General features: G+C 45.3%; 2 protein-coding genes across 7 annotated transcripts; one reads left to right on the forward strand and one right to left on the reverse strand.

The window, feature by feature from the left end:
* Positions 1–213: 213 nt before the first annotated feature.
* On the forward strand, positions 214–5,509 carry cdr2a (cerebellar degeneration-related protein 2a). 2 transcript variants are annotated; one of them, XM_086056246.1, is made up of 7 exons: positions 214–445; positions 1,445–1,557; positions 2,200–2,348; positions 2,561–2,728; positions 2,800–3,096; positions 3,548–3,800; positions 4,528–5,509. In XM_086056246.1, exons 1-7 carry the CDS (start codon positions 367–369, stop codon positions 4,780–4,782), a joined length of 1,314 nt encoding a protein of 437 aa, XP_085912372.1. In that variant the 5' UTR covers positions 214–366; the 3' UTR covers positions 4,783–5,509. The 2 variants fall into 2 exon arrangements, with proteins under 2 accessions (XP_085912372.1, XP_085912373.1); XM_086056247.1 differs by having other exon boundaries at positions 215–445; positions 3,551–3,800.
* Positions 5,306–20,136, reverse strand: sdr42e2 (short chain dehydrogenase/reductase family 42E, member 2). Of its 5 annotated transcripts, none has more exons than XM_086056243.1 (18): positions 19,888–20,136; positions 19,186–19,272; positions 18,418–18,530; positions 17,338–17,418; positions 15,215–15,309; positions 14,634–14,707; positions 13,562–13,807; positions 12,156–12,561; positions 11,055–11,150; positions 10,434–10,491; positions 10,236–10,354; positions 10,080–10,155; positions 9,050–9,132; positions 8,166–8,303; positions 7,668–7,733; positions 7,201–7,264; positions 7,054–7,127; positions 5,306–6,518 (listed from the first exon to the last, which is right to left on the reverse strand). In XM_086056243.1, exons 8-18 carry the CDS (start codon positions 12,531–12,533, stop codon positions 6,240–6,242), a joined length of 1,431 nt encoding a protein of 476 aa, XP_085912369.1. In that variant the 5' UTR covers positions 12,534–12,561; positions 13,562–13,807; positions 14,634–14,707; positions 15,215–15,309; positions 17,338–17,418; positions 18,418–18,530; positions 19,186–19,272; positions 19,888–20,136; the 3' UTR covers positions 5,306–6,239. The 5 variants fall into 5 exon arrangements, with proteins under 5 accessions (XP_085912369.1, XP_085912367.1, XP_085912370.1 ...); XM_086056241.1 differs by having other exon boundaries at positions 19,150–19,272; XM_086056244.1 differs by having other exon boundaries at positions 19,150–19,315; positions 19,888–19,980.
* Positions 20,137–20,357: the final 221 nt, after the last annotated feature.

Raw genomic sequence — 20,357 nt, forward strand, 5'->3', positions numbered from 1 at the left:
GTTTTCATGAAAATATAGACACACACACGCACACGCGCAGGCTCGCACGCACACATCCGTATCATTTTTATAACTTACAGTTTACTCCGAATGTAGGGTGGGAAAATAAACGTCTCAGAGCGTAGTTGTCGTTGAAATATTTATTGACTATTTATTTATTTGTACTATTTCATCTCAAAGTTATTTTCAATCGGGTGCCACCTGGCGGCTGTTGTTATGTATCCGCGCGACATGCCACGTGGCTGCAGTCAACACAAGGGCGGATGTGGCCGCCGTGTAGTTTGGCCGCAGGGCGGGGAGCGAGACAGCAGCTGGCCACTTTAGAACAACACTTGAGGGGGCTCTCTCGTTCTCGCCAGGTGAAAAATGCTAACTGAAGGGATTCTGGAAGACGATTTTGACCAAAATGGAGACGCGTGGTGCGCACAACGGAACCTCGAGCACGGTAAGAGCTGTTGCACTCGACAACTCACTGTTTACCTAACTTTATTGAGCTAAGGCACACGCTTTGTTTTGGGAGGGGGAAATAATAATCACGCACTCGGAGTGACTCCACCAAACATGATGTCACAAGAAGTGGATAAAGTACATCGGTTATAATTGCGTACCCTATCTTGTGGAAGAGCATTTCATTGTTCATCTCGTCAGATAGTTTCAGTAAATTCCTCCACATTTGAGTGAAGAAGGTTGTCAGAGCAAAGCCTTGACACTAGTTGTGGTCAAAACAGAACTACAGGATTTCCTCAGGCTTCACATTCTACAGTAATATACTATTTTGGGTTTATAGACGCTTTGAAGAGTCAACTATTTGGGGGTTTGGTAGATTATGTGCAAAACCTGAAATGTTTTATTGTGGAGTGCAGAAAACCCTGCAGTGAAATGATGTTGCACATGATTTGATGATTATATCCCACACGATTTTCTGAACATTCTAATCCTCATGGAGGATTTGTTGTATTGCATTAGTTGTATCTAGGTGACCTGACCAGTGTGCGGATTGAAGGTACTAGGCAGGCGCATTTGTATCTAGAGTAGGGGTCAGGGCAAGTATGACTCGGGGGTCACATGGCCTACCCTGGCCTCTAATGTGGCCCACCGAGCGTTGAAATGATTAGGAGTCATGTGATGCTTGTAGCATTGGTTTGTGATAAAGTGTACTTTCACTTAGTTCACTCGCATTATTATTATTATTTTTAAATCAAATATGGCCCTTAAGCACAACGGTTGGCCACCATTGACCCCGAGGATAAGACAGAAGACATCCACGAGAGAATTTTCCCAAACAAGACAATGATGAGGAAAAGTATTCGCAGTGGCAAAGGAAATGCGCCGCATGCCTTCCATTCCTCGAATTCACCGGGATGCGTGGTGACGTTTTCTGTCTGCAGTTGTTGTTGTTCTGCGTTTTGACGCGTTCAAGTGTGTTTCTCCGCGTTTGGGACAGATCTCCATTTGGCCGCCAAGCTGGGCAAAACCCTCCTGGACCGCAACCGCGAGCTGGAGCAGGCGCTGCAGCAGATGTACTCCACCAACCAAGAGCAGCTGCTGGAAATAGAGGTGACGCACACGCACACAAACGCCCGCGCGGCGGGCGAGGAAGTCAGCAGTGGTGTTGATGACGTGTTTTCTTCATTGACCGCTGTTGCTGTCATTTTATGAATGAGGCCGCACAAGAGACTACAGGATGTAAAAAGAGATTTTCTTTGTCAGCGAGGTGTATGCGATTCTGTAATAGGATGGAGTCAAAGCTAATCGGGTCGTGTGAGTCGGTGAGCTGCGGCCACAGCGCAGGGCGTTCATTACGTCCTGGAACACGCTCAGCAGCTTACTGAGCACATTCCCGACCGACTTCAACGTCTGGCTAACGAATTACAGTGGTCGACAGCAAATGTCAATGACAAATGGCTTTGTCCCTCAATTTAGTCGTGTCTATGGCTGCGTGCGAGCCTGACGATTTATTTTGGTGACTATTGTCAGGCCGATGTACCTCAAACGCTGACCCTGACCCTGTGAAAGTTTTGCGCGTGCACCACTGCACTTGAGCGCGTTGGCGCGAGAAGGCAAAGCATTTCCTGGCCGTGTGCCAAATTGTCGGGTCGAGCCTCGACGACAAACGCGACGCTTTGTGTGGTTTGTGAGCTCGAGGTCGCGCGTCAACGCAACTGGATGATAAAAGGTCTTTCCCGTGTGGTTGGCCAGTATCTGGCCAAGCAGGTGGAGCTGCTGCGTCACATGAACGAGCAGCACGCCAAAGTTTACGAGCAGCTCGACCTGTCCACCGGGGAGCTGGAGCGGGGCAACGAGAGGCTCGTGCAGGACGACCGCCTGGCCCGGAGCAAGATCAACAGGTCAGGCTGCCGCCGTCTTAGGAAGTCAGACACATTCGATGACAAAAAACAAACAAAAAAAAAAAGAGCACTCGGTCCCGATATACAAAAATCATATTCTCAAATTCTCCTATGGCCGCGTCAAGATGTTTGCGTCGTGAACAATAGCGTTCACTCATCAGTCGAATGGAAAATTGTTTTGTAACACTACTCATTGTTCTTTGTCTTTCCAGTCTGACCGAGTCCACGGACGGGCTTCAAGCGCACGTGGAGGGTCTGCAGAAGCAGCTGGAGGCGCTCATGTTTGCCCGGTCAGAGCGCAACCAACAAGAGCAGAGACGCGACCTCGCCGCACACAGCGTTTCCTGTCTCAAGGAGCTCTACGACTTGCAGCGCGACAGGTACGCTCAAGCCCGCTTGACGGCGCCCCAAGCGTCACGGACCCACCCGACTCGATGTTGTCGCGGCTCAGGCGTGTAGCCAACAATAGGCCACAAACGGAGGGCAAGCGGCACGACCGACGTCCGCGCCAAGACCCCGAAGAGGAGCGCCAGGTCCTTCTTCGCTCCGTCCGCACTCTGCGGGCTCAGTTGGCGGCGGAAAAGAGCCGTCGGGAGGCGGCCGAGCGCGAGAGCCAGCTCGCGGCCGACAACAAGCGAGGCCTGGAGCGGAGGCTCCGCCTGCTGGCGGCGTGCCGGGCCCGCCAGACGGAGCTGGAGGACCAAGTGGAGCAGCTGAGGCTCATGTGGCGCGCAGACTGCGTGTCCAGGTGCATCATTCCCATTTCATGCCAGCATTCCGTTTATCTTTTTTTTTGGGGGGCGGGGGTGGACCGTGTATTTCCATGTTCATTGTGAGTAACACCTGCTATGTCAATATTGACAGAACACATGAAACAACCAGCATGTGCAGATTAGACTCTACGCAGATGCGATCCGTTGCATCGATCGGCAGATAGTTTGCATTTTTATGCAAAATCTGCGATTGGTTCGTTAATGATCCAACTCTTCTCAACATATGCAGTCAGACTTAAGACATAAACAAGTCTGGATTGATTATACTTTTCTTTTTGAAATGACTCGGCTGATTAATGGGTTATTGAAATTTTAGTCCGCCGATCAGCGTCAGCCTCCAAAAATCCGTCAGGCCCCAGTTGTAACATCAATCAAGTAAGGAACCGCGGGGCATTTTGGATGCTGATTTTCTGATCCTTCCCGAAGCAGGAAGACAGACCAACTACTTCTTCCTGACGCTGACGCTGACGCGGCATTCTACACCACAGACGACAAACCCGAAGCGGGTCAAGGCGAGTGCGAGCGGGCGGCCGAGGCCGAGGCCGAGGACCGGAGACGCGACAGCGCTGTGACGGCTTCGGACGATCACGACAAGATGTGCGTGAGGCGAGCCGAGGTGGTGAAGCAGAAGGGCATCTCGCTGCTCAACGAGGTGGACGCGCAGTACAATGCGCTGCAGGTATGGAACAGTCGCCTACTTGCTCTTTTGGGGGCCCTCCACATCTGTGGACGGCAGGAATTTTCAGCCTCAACTAAAAAGTGTGAATCTTCCGTTAATTACGGTCCAAGCAGCGGCCACTGCAAGGTCCCTGGTATTTTCGGCCAAAATTCTTCTTCTTCTCTCTCATGAATTGCATTTTTGAGGGCCTCAACTTGAACGAAAATTCACCAAACACATCGGGCCTGGCAAAACATTTGATATTTGAAGCTCGTCATACGAAAGTACAAGAAAATGGGTCTTTAGTGCACCCTACATAGGTTTTATGGTCTTTTTCCTGAGGCCAAAGCAAGAAAAGTACATCTTTGCTGCCATTTTGGTGCGACTGAACTATGTTGAAGTGAGTTGAGGCGCTTCATTTAGCCAAACGTACTGCTTTGCCACCATCTTGATAGACGTCAGTAGGCCATTGTAAAACTCGAGCGGTTCAATTACGTGTGGATTACGTGTGGTCGCCTTCGACCGCGAACAACACGTGAACATGCATGTGCCTTTAAGAGGCGGGGTCGGATGGGCGGCTTGTGAAATCAGCCAGTCTGCGTTTTAGCGCAGCGTGGCTCTCCTTTCCCTCTTGTGAGGGCATTACAGTAATGTCAAGATCCCTAAAAGACCTTGTTGGAGGAAAATTATGAGATTGAGCAGGTGTACCTAAAGAATTGGCCAGGGAACAACATGTCCGTTTTTGTAGGTGAAATACGACGAGCTGCTCCAGAGGTGTCAGCAGCCGACCGCGGGGCTCACCCACAAGTCCGTCCAGACGTCCCGCAGTCCGTCGGCGAGCGCTCGCCCCCTCCGCCGCCTCTCCGCCTCGGCCGCACGAACCCCGGTGGTGTCCGAGGAGCCCGAGTACAAAGTCCTCTTCAAGGAGATCTTCACCTGCATCCAGAAGACTAAAGAGGACCTGCACGAGAACACACTTGTCAGCGACGCGTCCGTCGTGTGATTGTATCAGGCCTGCTCGTGAAACGCTGTGCACTTTGTGTGCTTTGCTTTCAAACTGTCCTGGCGCTTCGTGCTTATTGAGCAAGGTGCCAAGTTTCGACTTAAATGATACTATGCTTTAGTCAGTCAGCACTGATCCTTTTGTTAAGTCTTTTCCTCTCAATTACTTGAAATACGGACAGTATTAAAAAAACAAACAAACATTGTTTGTTTAGAGCAGAGGTGGGGAACCTAGTTCCGATCAAGTCCAACTCCAAAGGCCATCCATTCCATAAATTGAGGAGAGAAATGGTATTATAGATTACGAGGATGTTATATTTTGTGTTGTGGTGCTTTTTATATCAGATCCACTGAGGTTTTATTTGATTTTACGTCCCCACACCTGATTTAGACGTTAAAAGTATTTGGATGTGTAGCTGCTAATCTTCCGGTAGTATGCTCATGCATAACAGTTTAAAGCTGTCATGTGCAAAGAAATGTCGGAATGTTATAATAGGATCAAAAACTGTTGAGGCTGATTGTGATAATTAGCTTGTTATCTTTTTTTTTTTTTTTTGTACGGCGAAATACTTTGCAACATGGACAAAGCGCTTTGCACTTTTATGTTATTTATTTTTGACTGATTGACTTTATTTATATTTTTGTTGCTGGTCAGGAGAGTTGACTGAATTGAAACGCTGACACTTATGATTGAAAACATGTAAATGAAAAAAAACAAAGGTTGGTTACTCCTTTTGTCTATTTTTTGTGAAATATACTTAAGTGTGGCTGTGATATTGTGTCAAAATATGTTAATTGTGTTAACAGTACGTTAATTAGATATCACATAAGAACCTCATGAAAACACATCCCTTTTTACCTCCAATTTGAACAAGCAAATGTTACTGCCAATACTCCCTTTTATGATGAGAAGTTCCAAGTTGACAGGCGAGCTCCTAAAAGCCTCCTGATCAACATTTGTTTGCAGTACAATAGCGCCCTCCGTTGACAGCCTGCAGAAACACAAACAGCTAAAGAAGTTTAAAAAACAAGACTCCGCTGATTTCTATGAGCAAAAAAGTCGTCCTATAAATCTACAAGTTTTGACTGTTTTAACCTATATGTGCACAAAATTGACATAAGTCGCAATCAGATACAAAAGAGCTAGGTAGCCAGGTTAAATGATGGTATGCAATGTATTTATATATTTTTCATTTGAATCACAATTGATTCAAAAAGAAGAAATGAGAAATTAAAATTGCAGATAAATTGGAAAAATACATGAAAATTCACATTCAACCTAAAAATCATGACAAATGAATAAATACAACTAATAACTTACCCATTTTAAGAAGGCAAAAGTGAAGCACTTGATCACATTAGACTGTGGCCACTGCTGACAATTTTTATTGCGCGTACACGAGGTGACAAACATGCGCGTCAAACACTGATCTTGTCTCCATATTGCAAAGTGACAAGTCAGCCCGCAGAGTGCTCCTTCCACAGCATGCCGCCCAGCAAGACGAGCAGCGTGCCCGACGCCATCATCAGCAACAGCAGCAGCAGCAGCAGCAGCAGCGGCAGCAGCACACGGGCGCCGTGCAGCCGGGGCGTCCAGTCGGGCGAACCGGGGCCAGCCCGGCGGCATTTGAGGTACCGCTCCACACAATCCGCCAGGCTGTACGATTTGGGACAGTAGCCGAGCTCTCGACGGGCCTTGTCGATCTTGAAGGTGTGGCTTACCGCTATGTTCCTCACCTGTGCACAATAAACGCGCGCATCAGTCACGTGGGCGGTCACGCTCGACTTCATTTTCCCACCGAGGCCCCGCCCGGGGCAGCTGACGTCTTATTCACGTCATCATCGGCGGCTGTCTGACAGAATGAGCTCCGGGTTCAGCTTTGGTTTCGGCCTCATGACACATTCATGAGGAGGACCTTTCGGGCCGTGACTGGATCACTTTAAGACGGACGCCCGGTCTTCTGCCCTCCATCCTGATCCCTCAGTGGGATTACTGCCAAGATTATTATACCAACGTTTTCAGGCAAGTTCCTGTTTTAAAGTGTCAAAAATAACAGCGACTGTAAAAAGTGAGCAAATTCTCTTTTTGCTAGTGATTTCCTCTACGGGTCCCAGAAATTACATGAAGATATTTTTGACCGTGCCCATGCTATAGATGTAATTATAACATGCACACAAAATGGCCATTGTGGCTACAAAATAGTACATTTAGCCGGGCCAGGGTGGACATAATCTAATCCTGTGAGAGGAAAAGGAAAATAGACATAATTACTTCACTTCTGGTGAACAGGAGAGGCACCTCAATCACAGGTCTGAGCATTATGTGGAAATATTCCACCAGGATGGCTGGAAAAAAGAACACGAGTGTGATGAATCCGTGCACCTTATACAATGCGCTTTAAGAGAAGCAACGTGCTACCTGCTGAATAGACGAGAGAAACGGGCAGCTTTATCAAGGGCCGGCGGTAGCCCAATCTCTCAAACTGCAACAAAAACAAGCAACCATAAATCATCAATGCAATTCAATAAAAAAAATTAAAAAAAAGGTGTCAGCTGACTGCACACATTTTAAGACAAGGCTGAGAGTTTTTCTATTTCTGTTATCATCACCAGTGCGTCCTCCAGCTGTGCTCTCGGGAAAATGGATTTTCAACAACAGGCTATTTTTAGCCAATATACACAAACAGAAGAACATTGCGAATCTGGTGGTGACTAGTTTCCCCTTGTCGCAGCAGGGCTCAAAAAAACAGCCTGCTGCATTGGCCATACTCAAATAATGACAATGATGACGCACTTAGCCATTGTTAGATGTTTCAAAAATAAGCTGGCACTAAGAGGACCCATTTGTGACCCATGTGAAACAGTGGAAATCATTTTTGAACTCACAAGAGGCGTTAACCACACAAAGAGGTTCACTGAAAGTCCGTCGTTGATGAAATAGGCCTGTCCGCTCTAGGAAAACAGCAGAGGAAAAGGGAAAGGACTGGGGCAGCATTTCATTCAAGAACTCAGACACAATATGTGTCGATACGATGCGGTGCGGTCAGTGTATCGTTATACATTGCCATATCAATGTATGTGAGGATGCAATTAGGTCAAATGCGGAACCATATGATGCGCAATGCTCCTACCTTGTTGTTAACCAGAGTCACAATGCAGTGTGGTACGACACGATGCAATACGACGAGATGTGTAAGATACAACAACATAAGGAATGATGCGATATGATACTGTACAAGAAGATAGAGTAAGACGCAGTGCGATACCATAAGACTTTCAATGCGGCATTTGCATAACATAATATCTGATAGCGTAGCTTACAATGTGATGCGGTCCGTTAAAAGTGCCATACGAGCAAACGTGAACCGATGCGTACACACTCACAGCGACGCAGCCGTTCTTCACGGTGAGAGCCTCGGCGGCCAGCGTGTGGGCCAGCACCAGGTTGTCCACGTGCACCCAGTTCATCCTGGCCCGCCGATCGCCGAATCGGAAACTGAACCAGCGACGTTCCACGTTCACCTGACGTCCGACAAAGAGCCACCGCTAGGTTGGATAGGCCAGAACCATTCCCACATACAAACTCTATGATGGCAGTTTTACTGCAATGTGTTACAGTTAAGTGAAAGTAATTGTAGACCTTGAACGCGGAAGTCAATACAAACTTTTTTTCCAAGAATATGTTCTATGCAGGCCCACTAGTTGGAACAAGGCATTCTTATTGCGGGTGGATTTTGTTGCTTAATTCATATTTCATAGCGTGCCTTGTTTCAACTAGTGGGCCTGCATAGAACTTACTGTATTCTTGGAAAAAAAAAAAGTTTGTATTGACTTCCCCTTTAAACAACAGATACGTTAACCCACAGAGCAGCAACATGGACAAACGTCAAAAAGAAAGAAAAACATATTGCGATCTAGTGGGGGAACACAAAAACGGCATTCGGCAGTAATGTCTGCATGCGCACTATTCAAGGCCAGCTCTCACTGTATACAATGAAAGTCAAGTCAAATCTATTTCACTGTCGCCTGTATTCAAAAACTCAAGTTTCTTGGCCACTTGACTAACAATAAATATTGAATGCGTTCCGACGGCCCCACGGAGGAAAGACTGGAAGAAAGGCGGAGTGTAACCGGAGAGCACCATTAATAATGCAAACTCCGCTGGCGGTAACACATTCCGCCAGGAGACGTGCGCGGCCTGTGTCGTGTATTTCAGTGGCTTAAACATGCGTGTGTGTGTGCGCGCGCGTGCCGTGCATGTTTCTCACCATCACTCTGTGTAGGTGTCGGCGCTCTTCGGGGCCGTAGATGCCGCAAGGCCGCAGGACGCAAGTTCTCAGCACGCCGCCACCTACGCAGCAGCGCACGATGCAAAGCACGGACGGGACGGGAGCCTTATTGTCAAGTGCGACATATTCACAGCATTTCACGTTTGACACATTATGTTACATGCTACAGTCTTACTCGAGAATGGAACCAATGTGTTTTCGCTCCGGCGATTCCACTCGGTCACAACAGCCCATAACGAGACCGTGAAAGCTTACCAACATTATGTGCGGTCAATGCAGACTTCGAAACTGATTTGTCAACAAATGTAAGTGCCTCGGTGGCTAACCGCGTCGCTAGGGCTAAAAAGTCATTCAATATTGATGGGAAAAACTCAACAAAACTGTGGATTTGTGACTCATGTAGTGACATGCAGAACAATGAAATGCTCTTCCACTAGATGGCACAAAAAACACTGAACTTGAGTAGAATTCCAATTTTGTGTTCAATTAAACAGGCCGCAACTTCACACAGACCAAGTCAATTGAGAGCAGATTATCACTAAGTGCGTCGAATTGTACGCTTTTTGTTTATCGAGAGACCAGAGAAAGATGCTTTTGATGGCCTTTCTTTCCACCGCACTGACCTAAGCGAAAAAAAAAAAAGTGACCTCCCACAGGCTGGTACGCGATCTTTGACCCTGCGTCTATCATGAGAAGGCTCTAGGCTTAATTGAATATATGAGGAGGCGGCCGCTGCTGATATGGTGTCGGCTCACAAAGCAGTCAAGGGGGGCCTGTTGAAGTCAACGAGGTGTAACAGAAGAGCCGCCTGGATGCCACCTGTACACTCTTCTGAAAAATCTGCCTTTGCAAAGATATTAATGCTCCATTGTGATCGGCAGAGATGTATTACGTGCCGGTGAGACAGCCGGGATAGGCTTCTGCTCACCCACAATGCAGGAGCGAGAGAAAATAGAAGCATTTGGGTTCAAGATGGTAATGTTTCCATGGCAACCGTGGCATCGCATACCTTTGAGGGAGAGCCCGTTGGCGGAGAGGACCATCTGCTCGGCGATAGCTTTCGTCCTCGAGTAGTGATCAATGTGCTGAAGCGCACAAGAATGGACATTGAAATGAAAAAAAAAACCAAGCCGTTTGACTTGAGCCTCGCTGAGCTTTGACTGACCATGGCGGGGGCCACGCTGGGGACGGAGGCCTCGTCGCCATCCTCGATGGGCTCCCCCGAGAACACCGCATTGGTGGTGCTGGTGTACACCAGCCGGGGGATGCTCCTTTCTTTGCACACTTTCAAAACGACGAGAAAAAAAGAGGCATCCGAAACCACGCTGTTCAGCACCATCGCCACGCCGGCGTGCCTTCTCACCATTTATGACGTTATTGGTCCCGCCCACGTTGATGGACTCCACCTGCTCTTTTCTCAGCTGGGAACAATACAAAGACACATTTCTACTGTCATGAAATCATCACTGTGCTGCTCCTTGTGTGTGTGATTTGGCCACACGGGGGCAGTATAATGATACTGATTACACATTCACGGTGACCGCCACTTATTCATCATTCAACACGGAGGATAAAGAATATATGCCTGTGAGTATTGTAATATAACACGCTGTGGCACCATTGTGTTAACACCTTTGTTGCTTAAAGGGTTATAACACAGCAACATATACTGTACGGTAGCACGTCTATGGAATTTTGCATTGTCTATTGACATTAAGATAAAGACAATATAGTTAGATAAGATGTGGTTGTTCTAAATACACAATGTATACTTCTCTTTTGATGTTAAGTTTGATTGTAAACTTCATCTGTGCGTGGCAATAAACAGCTTGAGACTCTTTTTTTGTGTCTGGCAAACTGCTGCTTGTCATGAAGTTATTTGAGCTCAATGCTACCATGCGATGCTCGTACCTTAACTTTTTGTTGGCAAGTCAAAGCAAAAATACCGTACGGCTGATGTCGACGGTAGCCATGATGCATTCACCTGTTCGGGGCCAGACATGCCATAAGAAGCCGAGTGGAACACGCAGTCGACCCCTTCGCAAACGTCGAAGAGGGACGAATAATCCCGGATGTCGCTCTGCCAGAACAAAAGCTTCAAACAGTTACCGTCAGGTGACTCCTCTTAGAGGAAATCCAGGCAAAATCCAAACGCGGTCCAATTTCAGCTGTGTTGGAGTGTTCGGCATGTACGATGACTTCCTCAAGTATGTTTTGCTTTTGGTTGATGTCTTTTGTTCTTGTTGTGCTCACAACATTGCACATAGATTTGATTAAGGTTTGACGACGGCGAGGTCATTCACTTGCCACGATTTCCTATACGGGGAACAACGACCTTTAAAATGTGTTCAACTGTGGCGGTTGCGCTTGACAGCCCACTGAAAAGGGAAAAGGCGCGTGAGTGGAGTGGCACAAGGCCTGCCCCGTGGAAAAAGAAATGACTCTAATTAGGTTAAGAGCGGCAGAAGGCGGGCAGGTGAAACCCGAATCATGCCTTCTGACCTCCGTGGCCCAGTCAGCAGCTGCTTGGCTCTGTGAGACACATGGACCGCTCGCTCGTGCGTCTCGACCGCACAGTGAGGCCCGCTGATGGCATCCGGACGCAAGAGCCTCGAGTTGCACGTGTGCGGGGAGGGAGCCATGCGTGTCAACACCTGAACTTCGGGACTTTTTACTCTCCTATATTTGAAAACAGATATCTGTACTTTCGACTCAGTTTCTTGTCAAAATAGGCTTGATATTACAAATGCAATGGTGACCTTTAGAAAATCCTGGGAGAGACTGTTTAAAGGGAGAAGATTGCGCTACTGTAGCTAGAAGCTGAGCTCCACTGCGTTTGTTTGCAGACTAGGCCTACGGCTGCAGTGTGAGGCGCTCGCACTTCTTGTCCCTTACACAACCTATTCTGTGCAGCAACCCTAATAATCGGCCCATCGTGTAACATAATTGCCCCTGGACTTGATTAAAAGCACTCTTTTATAGCCAATTTTAAACGTACGTCAAGAAAAAAGGGTTTGGGAGGCTACGTAAAATGACGTGGACAGCCAGCGCTTCTGGAATGGAACGCCCGCAGTAGATATTGTACCTGATAGAAGAGCGCTCCATCAGGGAGGTCCCATGAAGGTTTGTTTACGTCCAGGAGGATCACGGCCATCCCCTGGGCAGCCAGCGCCCTCCCCAGCCTGAAGCCAAAGTATCCCCCCCCTCCGGTCACCAGCGCCGTGCGAGCAGACGAGCCCCGCTGGCCCACTTTGGAGGCCCCGCACTCCAGGCTGCCACGGCTGGATGCCGCGGCACCGTTGGGCCGCTGCCGGAGGGCCGGGGGCGCCTGGTTGACCCGGCGCGGGTGAGTGTGAGGGGAGAGCTTGTGCAGGGGCTGTCCGCTGGCCTGGAGGCGGCAAAGGGAGACGCCGTGGCAGGGAAGCCGCTTCACCTGGCAGAGGGAGCCGCCGCTCTCGCTCATGTTGGGACCGCGCAGCTCCGTTGACGCCCTGGGTTAGGTGGCAATCAATTCGTCGGGCTAGAAATTCACTTCTGATTTTCATTTGTCTCACAGGAGGAAAACCATTCAATCTTGACTACATGGACCAGGTCAAAACGTGATTATCATGTGTTACCATCTTACAGTTGGATTAGACAAAATACAACAATGTACAGAAAATATTATTCAAAATGTCATGTTGTAATATGATTAATTTTTCATCAGTGTCATAATCACCTTCTTTTGTACTACGTGGATTTTTTTCATACCATATTTTTCAAATATATTAGTAATTTATTTGGTTATTGGGTATGTATTTTACATGATAAGGCAACGATAAAGATTAAATATCCTTTATATTCCCATAGGGGAAATTCAGGTGTTACAACAGTTAAAAAAAAAAGAAAAAAATCGAAATAAATATATAAATATAAATAAATAAATAAAATCCAACGTTTTTATCTAAAAAAAAAAAGCTATTTCTTTAATCCTGAAAGTATCAGATAAATACTGTAAGTCTACCATACAATACTTAAAATACTCTATACTCAAAATTCTTACACTTCTTCTAGCATTACCATTACTGCCATGTTGCATTTAAAATGAATATACAACTCACATAATGTATGATATTTTTCCCTGAAATTTGGGTTGCTTTATGAATAAGCTCAAATTAATTCAAATCATCATATGAAAAATGACAAACATATAGTGTAATTTAATGCATAAGCAATCATTTTTTCCAATTCGCAAAAGGTAAACCTTACTATTATCATCTAAAATGTAAATAATAAGGATAATCCATCTATGTAAAACATAGATGCTCAAATGCGCTAAAAATGGACATAAATGAGCAGAGAACTGATCATTTTTATGCTGCCAGGGAGTTATCTTTTTTCATGATTCCACAAATCAACAAAAAATACAGCCAATATTACATAAAGCCTACTGATGAAAATGTTCACTAAACACAAGTGTTGTGTTGTTTTTAAATCAATGAATGTACCTACCTCTTTGCTGTTGGAGTGGTCCACTCGCGTCCATACGTCAGCACATGCAGGCGGCCCTGAAAACGGCCACACGGTCTTGTGCTGTCAACTGTCAGGCCCGCGCCTGCACACTCTGCTACCGTAATGCAAGGCAGCAGTGCGCAGCCTTTTTCCGGCTGTCATGCTGATCCTGTCATGAGGAAAAGAGACGTGCGCGTGCGCGTGCACTGTTTGTGGCTCCAATTTCCTCTGGAGCGTTTGGAGCATCTGCAAAAATCACAAAAACCTCAAATTACTCAGTGCAACCATCACACTTGGCAAACAGTAATATTCGTACGATAATGCATCTTTAATCGTGATCAGGGCTTTTCAATGAAATCACAAACATCAAATTGGTTCCACTACCTGAATAATAAGAAAGTGGCTGCAATGGCTGCTAAATCATTTAAAATGGAACAAATCATTAGTCCCATTGATTGGACTTTGAAATCTTGGAGCAATTGTATAAACAGGTCTTCTCCCAAACTAATAAAGGGATGACTTTTGAGGGGCCTCAGAGGTCAACCTGTTAAATGATGCAAAAGTGACGTGGCAGCAGGTGGGCGGCAGCAGGACTCTCTTCCTACGTGCTTTGTTGTGCGTGAGGATGTAATCGGAGCCGTCATGTTTCATTTAGAAGACGGCAAACCCAATAACCTTAGTTGACTCTGGAAGCCGTGGAAGCATTCGAGTGAGTTTCAAGCCATCAAGCCAGAACTGTTGGGCCAGTGTAGTTAACTTCAGGTGGCCCGAAACAGTCATGTATGTATGGTATGGTATGGTATGTATGTATTTATGTATGTTCTTTCTTTCGGTCTGTCTGTCCGTCTGTCTGTCTATCTATCTATCTATCTATCTATCTATCTGTCTATCGTGACGAATCACATCCCTGCAGTTCTTCCTCCTCCAACTCTGTCCATTAGCTCAGCTCTTCGTGATGGATGGATGGATAGTGGAGTGTGTGTGTGTGTGTGTGTGTGTGACTCTCAATAAATGATGCCTTGCACACTCATCAATCAATCAGTGGCCAGGTCGAGATGTAACCTTGTCTCACCCGTCACGCAAGCAAAGATGGAGGAAAGTGGTCGGGACATGTTGCGCTTAGACCACCATTGCCAACAGATCATACTGAGGAAGAAAAGGTAACACGTGTTTAGTGGAAAAAAGAGGCTCTAATTGCAGTCAACAATGTGCTATTTCTAACTGTAGGGGGCGCCAGATAACAACAATGACTACCAGGCAGTCTGGACAATCTAATCAGATCCATTTCATTGGCAGGTTTGAAGTTCCATTGCAATGGTGGTTAAAAATGCCTCAAATATTCAAGACTTAAAGATATTACCCTGGAACAAATGAATTCACTTGACATTATTTCCGATGAAATACAGTCCTTCAAAATAGGAGAAGTTGAAAGTGACACCAGCAGTTTTTTTCCCTCTTCATTTGTGTAAATACATTTTGATTGTCAAAATCAGCATTCAGCGTGGATTCATGGAAAGTTCCAATGGCGATGATGTGTCAAGAAGGACTGATAGCAGCGGCGAGGGCAGCCGAAGGAGAAACAGTGACAGATAAATTGCCAAGAAAAGCTGTCAAAAAAAAGAAATAAAAAAAGGCGCTCTGCATGCAGCCCACCTGCAAATGTCGTGAATGACAAGGTCTCAGCTCCAGATGGTCGGAAAGAAAGTTTCTGGAAGTGCCACTGACATCACTTCACTTTTTCCTCAAAACTGTCAGAAAATAGGCAGCATAAAAATAAGACTTGCTCAGTATACACAATTAAAGCTGATTCATTATCTATTTAAATATTTCGGACCAGTAAATCAATTTTAATAGCTCACAACGACAGACGAAGCATACGAAGAAAACGAAGTTTCACTGTTTTGGTGCTCAGGCCACAGCCATGTCGAAAATAAAAACATTGCTTTGGCGCCCTCTTGTGTTGCATCGTGGTGCCACGGGCACATGTTGAAGTGAGGAGAGGAGCTTCAGTCAGGCCGTCATCTTGTCTAATGGAAAACAAGCGTTTTGTATATTCTAAGTTTAACGGTGTGACTTGGTCAAATCGCTCTACTTGGTTGTGCCACCCTTGATTGCCGAGGAGTCTTTCGCCTCTCTGTGGAGGAATTCTGGCCTTCCCCTCTTTGCAAAATTGTTTTACTCAATCATATTGATGGTTTTCAAGCATGAACTAATAAATAAGTTTCAGTTTATGCTTATTGTTGTGTTCATCACAGCAAGCTTTCCAGGTCCTGAAAAAGCAAAGCAGCCCCAGACAGTACAATGGCACCACTAAGTTTCACTGTTGGCATGACGTCCTTTGTACCAAATGATGTTATTTTTTGGGGCAAATGCACACCTTCCAAAAAGTTAAACATTGGTTTATTTGGCGTGCTAGTCATGTCTGGGCAGACAAATTTGACATGGGGGTGGGATTCTTTCAATTAGCCTCACTTGTTTGTTACATAACAGTGTGGTGACAGTGCAGAAGGGCTCGGCCACAGAAACAATTTCAGAAAAAAGGCAGCTCACAAAAGATGTAATTGTTTCAATTCTCACTTGATGGCTGGGCATGTACTTCACTATTTGAATGCAGGCAGGAGAAGGTCAGTTTGCCATAATATCTCCCCTTCAAGTGTATTTTTAAAGCTCATAAGTAGAGTAATTACTCGACAGCTTTCGATTTTAAGCACGCCTCTGTTTACGAACGGCTTTCAATTGAACAAAAATGACAACACGAGTGTGCTGGCTGGTGTATTTTGGGTGTCGATGACTAATTGAAGCGGATTAGTCATTTCATTTCATGCCCATTTCAGGCGGAATGGGAGACAGGAGGGCACGCGCTCGGGCACTCTGAAGAGGACTTCTAGCTGAATCAATTAGCTGAAATGTATGTACCGCCGCCTCCGTAATTAAGTCGGACACTGTGAAGGAGGACGGAGAGAGGATGAGGTGGCACGGCAACACCCATTGGGACACAGTACACGGCCTGTAAATCTAAATGCGCCGCTAGAACGGTAAAGACAACTATTGGGGTTGCATCACTGACACAGCTTTGTAATATTTTGCCCAATAGTGTGTAGCTAAATAAGGCAAGCACAGGAGAGCGCGACTTCAATATTCATTACCTGCAAAATCAATGCGGGTCTTAATAAGATGAGGACGCTGGAGTTTGACAAGAGGAATGACATGTAACAGAAGCTCCTACATGCATTACAACCACTCTGGTGGGTCGGAGCTTGTTCGACGAGAAATTGAGCTATGGACATGCTGTAAAGCAGCTAATGCTAAGAATTGAAGCAATATTTGGTCACATTTAGCTTCAAACAATGTTAAAAAATTTGCGGTGGAATTTGTCACCTTTTTGCATATTTACCATATTTGTCAATATTTGTCAATTTAGAAATATACTGTAGTAAAGTGTTAAATCAAAACATGACCATGTATACCTAAATAACATTCGTTAAACCTACAGTAAATGCTCAATCTAAATGTTAAAGTTCAATTTAAATATATAATATATATTAGCGGTTAACATGTAAAACAAACAAAGGCAGAAGACAGGCGACAAATTGTTGATGATGGTGATGAGTCAGAAAGTGATGCAACCTCTGGGTGTCATTCACTCGCCCCTGCTGTAAATGACAGATGTGCGATGTGGGAAGCAGACAAAAAGTACTCAGACATGCAGGCAATCAAACTGTCAGCAGTCTTGTGGGTGTCGTGCATTGATGTCGGCCAAATGATCTTCAGTTCACCTTTAAAACGAGAACGGATGAAGGTGTCACGGCATCGTCTTGGCTGCCGATGACTGACTGGCGGCCAGCCAGGATTACGGCCTGGAAGGAATGGAGGCAAACACATGGAGGGTAAGGAAACAATGACTTTTTTTGACATCCAGGCAGCAGGGCGAAGAAGTGGTGAGCATAAGTTCACATTCGACAGGTTCTGGGTTCAAATCTCAGTTCAGGGAAGATGTGGGAAGTTTGGAATCGCAGAAACATGCATGTGAGGTTCATCGAAGGCTCGAAATGATGCGAACGGTCGAACATGTGACCCGAATGACAATCAGCGCTAGAAAATGTCGATTATCATCTTAATATTATCACGACAAATCTAATACTATATTGAAAATTGAGGATGATGGTGAGATGGAAAGAGAGATTCGGTCAATTGCTAGAGATAGACGGTGAAGCTTTTTTCAACACAGCACCGCCTACTGGATGACGAGAGGCGCTGCCAATTAGTCCTTACTGATCACTCAGCAGGTTTGAATAGAATTACCATATTTATTCTCAATAAAGACATAAGGTCAACATCTGGTTCCAAAAACGGTAGCTGGATTATTTCAAGCCCTGCCATTTAAGAAGTAAAACCATGACCACTATTAAAAACCCGTATTATACGTATCTGTGCCTTAAATATAATATTCTGATCACTTGGTAGTATTACATATAATGTTTTGCTTGGCAGAAAACATGAATAAACTTTGAGGCCAGTCCATAAAGGTCTTTTTCAATAACGTCCCTTATTGACTGTGCAAAACACGAAAGGAAGATTAAGTGCTTTTAATAGAATAATTAATTCATGCTCCAACTGAGGCATTATGTAATAACGATAATGTGAAAAGCTCAAAAGGACAAAATACTTTTTCAACAATCTGTCAAATCAAGAGGAAAAAAAAAAGCTTCTCTTGCTTCACTCAAGTCCACATTATCATGTGTGCATGTGTGTGTAGATGTACTGGCAGCAGCAAACACTGTTTTCTCTCTCATGTATCCCTTCCCAGGCGGCTGATCTAAAATAACACGGGAGGCCGATCAGAAAGACATTCATACCCTGGTGGAAATAAACACTGGGGGGTCGGGCTGAGCAGAAATAAACACCGTCCGGTCAGGCGGGATGGTCTGTGGGGCCGTGAGACTGCCCCCGCCTCCTCCAGCTCCTGGTGCTACAACAACAACACACACACGCACACACACACTGAAGGTGGCTCAAAGGTGAAATGGACCCACTAGAACAGGTGGGCTCTCCAAGGTCCGTTCCGTGGGCCGTTTGCCAACATATTCCTTCTCGCTCTCCATTAGTGGTGAGCAAATGGTGAGCGTTTGACATTATTTTCGTTTGATCATACAGCGGTTAACCGGTTTATACTTGCATGGCAGTTGGGAATGTTCAAATCTGGCCAGATGGATTTTGTTAGGACGTCTCCGTGTTCAAGAAGCACAATCAGGCACAGTAAGCACTTACCATACAGTTCTCTAACACAAAAGAACACTTTCACATTCTCGCTAACACACACACACGTCATGAACACACCATCAGTAACACTGACACACATGCACACACAGTAAAACAAAAACACTCTCAGTAACAAGCACCAAGTAACACACGACACACAGGCAGTAACACACAGAGTAACAGAGGCTCCGTCATATACACACAGAGTAACAGTAACACACAAAACTCTCAGCAACACATGCAGTAACACACATTAAAACACACAAAAGTAACACAGACACAATAACAAACGCATACTCAGTAAAACACATAGTACCATACACACGCACTTGGGAACACACACAGACAGTAAGAGAGACACACACTCCCAGGTCAGCGTGTGGAGGAGACGTGACCGCATCGCATCCTCTGCTGGGCCTCTCACTTCCTGCCCTGTGGATGCTGGAGGCGGTCTTCGAGAGAGAAAAAAATACTTCCCGTCACTTTGGATACATGCTGATTGATGCCCTCATCAGCCATCACGGTGGAAGGGAGAATACAGAGAAAACACACATACACCCACACCCCCACGCACACGCACACGCACACACACACCCCATACAAACGTGGGTGGGCGATTTAAAATAAAACCTCAGATTTTTTTTCCACAAAACTATTATATTTACATATTCAGCTGGGCCTTGATAAACACGTGATTCAACTTACGAGTTATCATTCGGACGATTTTGCTTTGACTTGAGAGCGCAAACTTGAGATACAAGCGTTGGTTTCGCATAAGGTCAACAATTCATGAAAAAATAGGCTTCAAACTATTTATTGGCACATCCAGTTGAAGTTTACTCCAAAAATAATCAGCAGACAAGACAATTACACTTTGTGTGTATTTGAAACACCCACACAGCGTTGCCTTAGAAAATCCGATTTACTTAATGCTAACAAACAATGCAAAACGCCATTGACATGCTAACGTTAGCATCAACAGTCGCGGTTTTCGAACCCCTTAAACAAGGGATATTTGAACATAAACAGTAGCATGTCACGTAGGCAGATAATATAACAATACTCACAAGCTTATATTCTTCACCCACTGAGAAAAATGACTAAAATTACAGAATTTGACTGAGGCATTTACAGTAGTAATACAGGTGCTACTCCCCTTCTTCGTTTTAGTCTGCGTGATTGTATTACAGAATGCTGCCTCCTAGTGGTCACGACTGGCTCAATGTAAGAATTTGATTTCGCTCAAGGCACCAATGTCAATATCTGGATATTACATTTTGTGCATAACGCACAGAAAGAACTACGTACTACGGTACTTCGATATTTTTTTTAAAAAAGGTATCATGGTGGGATACATTTACTAAAATTGAAAAAAAAAAGGAAGCTTTTTTTTAATTACGTAAAATGGACCATAGTTAAATTAAATATTAATCATACCGAACAATAAAAGGAAAACAGTCAATTGTATTAAACTATCAACAAATCGCCTTCATTAATGAGTACATCAGAATTTGAAGCCTCTATTAATACGATTTTA

Source organism: Filicampus tigris, chromosome 16 (genome assembly GCF_054856515.1).
Source record: "Filicampus tigris isolate MCC_2025a chromosome 16, RoL_Ftig_1.0, whole genome shotgun sequence".
NCBI classification, from domain to species: domain Eukaryota; kingdom Metazoa; phylum Chordata; class Actinopteri; order Syngnathiformes; family Syngnathidae; genus Filicampus; species Filicampus tigris.

Excerpts from the sequence above, each read along its gene's own strand:
- sdr42e2 (XM_086056243.1), bottom strand. The coding sequence starts at position 12,533 with ATGAGCGAGAGCGGCGGCTCCCTCTGCCAGGTGAAGCGGCTTCCCTGC. Across the intron at positions 10,492-11,054 it reads GCATGTCTGGCCCCGAACAG|CTGAGAAAAGAGCAGGTGGA; the intron begins GTGAATGCATCA and ends TATTGTTCCCAG. Across the intron at positions 9,133-10,079 it reads CAACGGGCTCTCCCTCAAAG|GTGGCGGCGTGCTGAGAACT; the intron begins GTATGCGATGCC and ends GCTGCTGCGTAG.
- cdr2a (XM_086056246.1), top strand. The coding sequence starts at position 367 with ATGCTAACTGAAGGGATTCTGGAAGACGATTTTGACCAAAATGGAGAC. Across the intron at positions 2,349-2,560 it reads GCCCGGAGCAAGATCAACAG|TCTGACCGAGTCCACGGACG; the intron begins GTCAGGCTGCCG and ends TTGTCTTTCCAG. Across the intron at positions 3,097-3,547 it reads CGCGCAGACTGCGTGTCCAG|CAGGAAGACAGACCAACTAC; the intron begins GTGCATCATTCC and ends TCCTTCCCGAAG.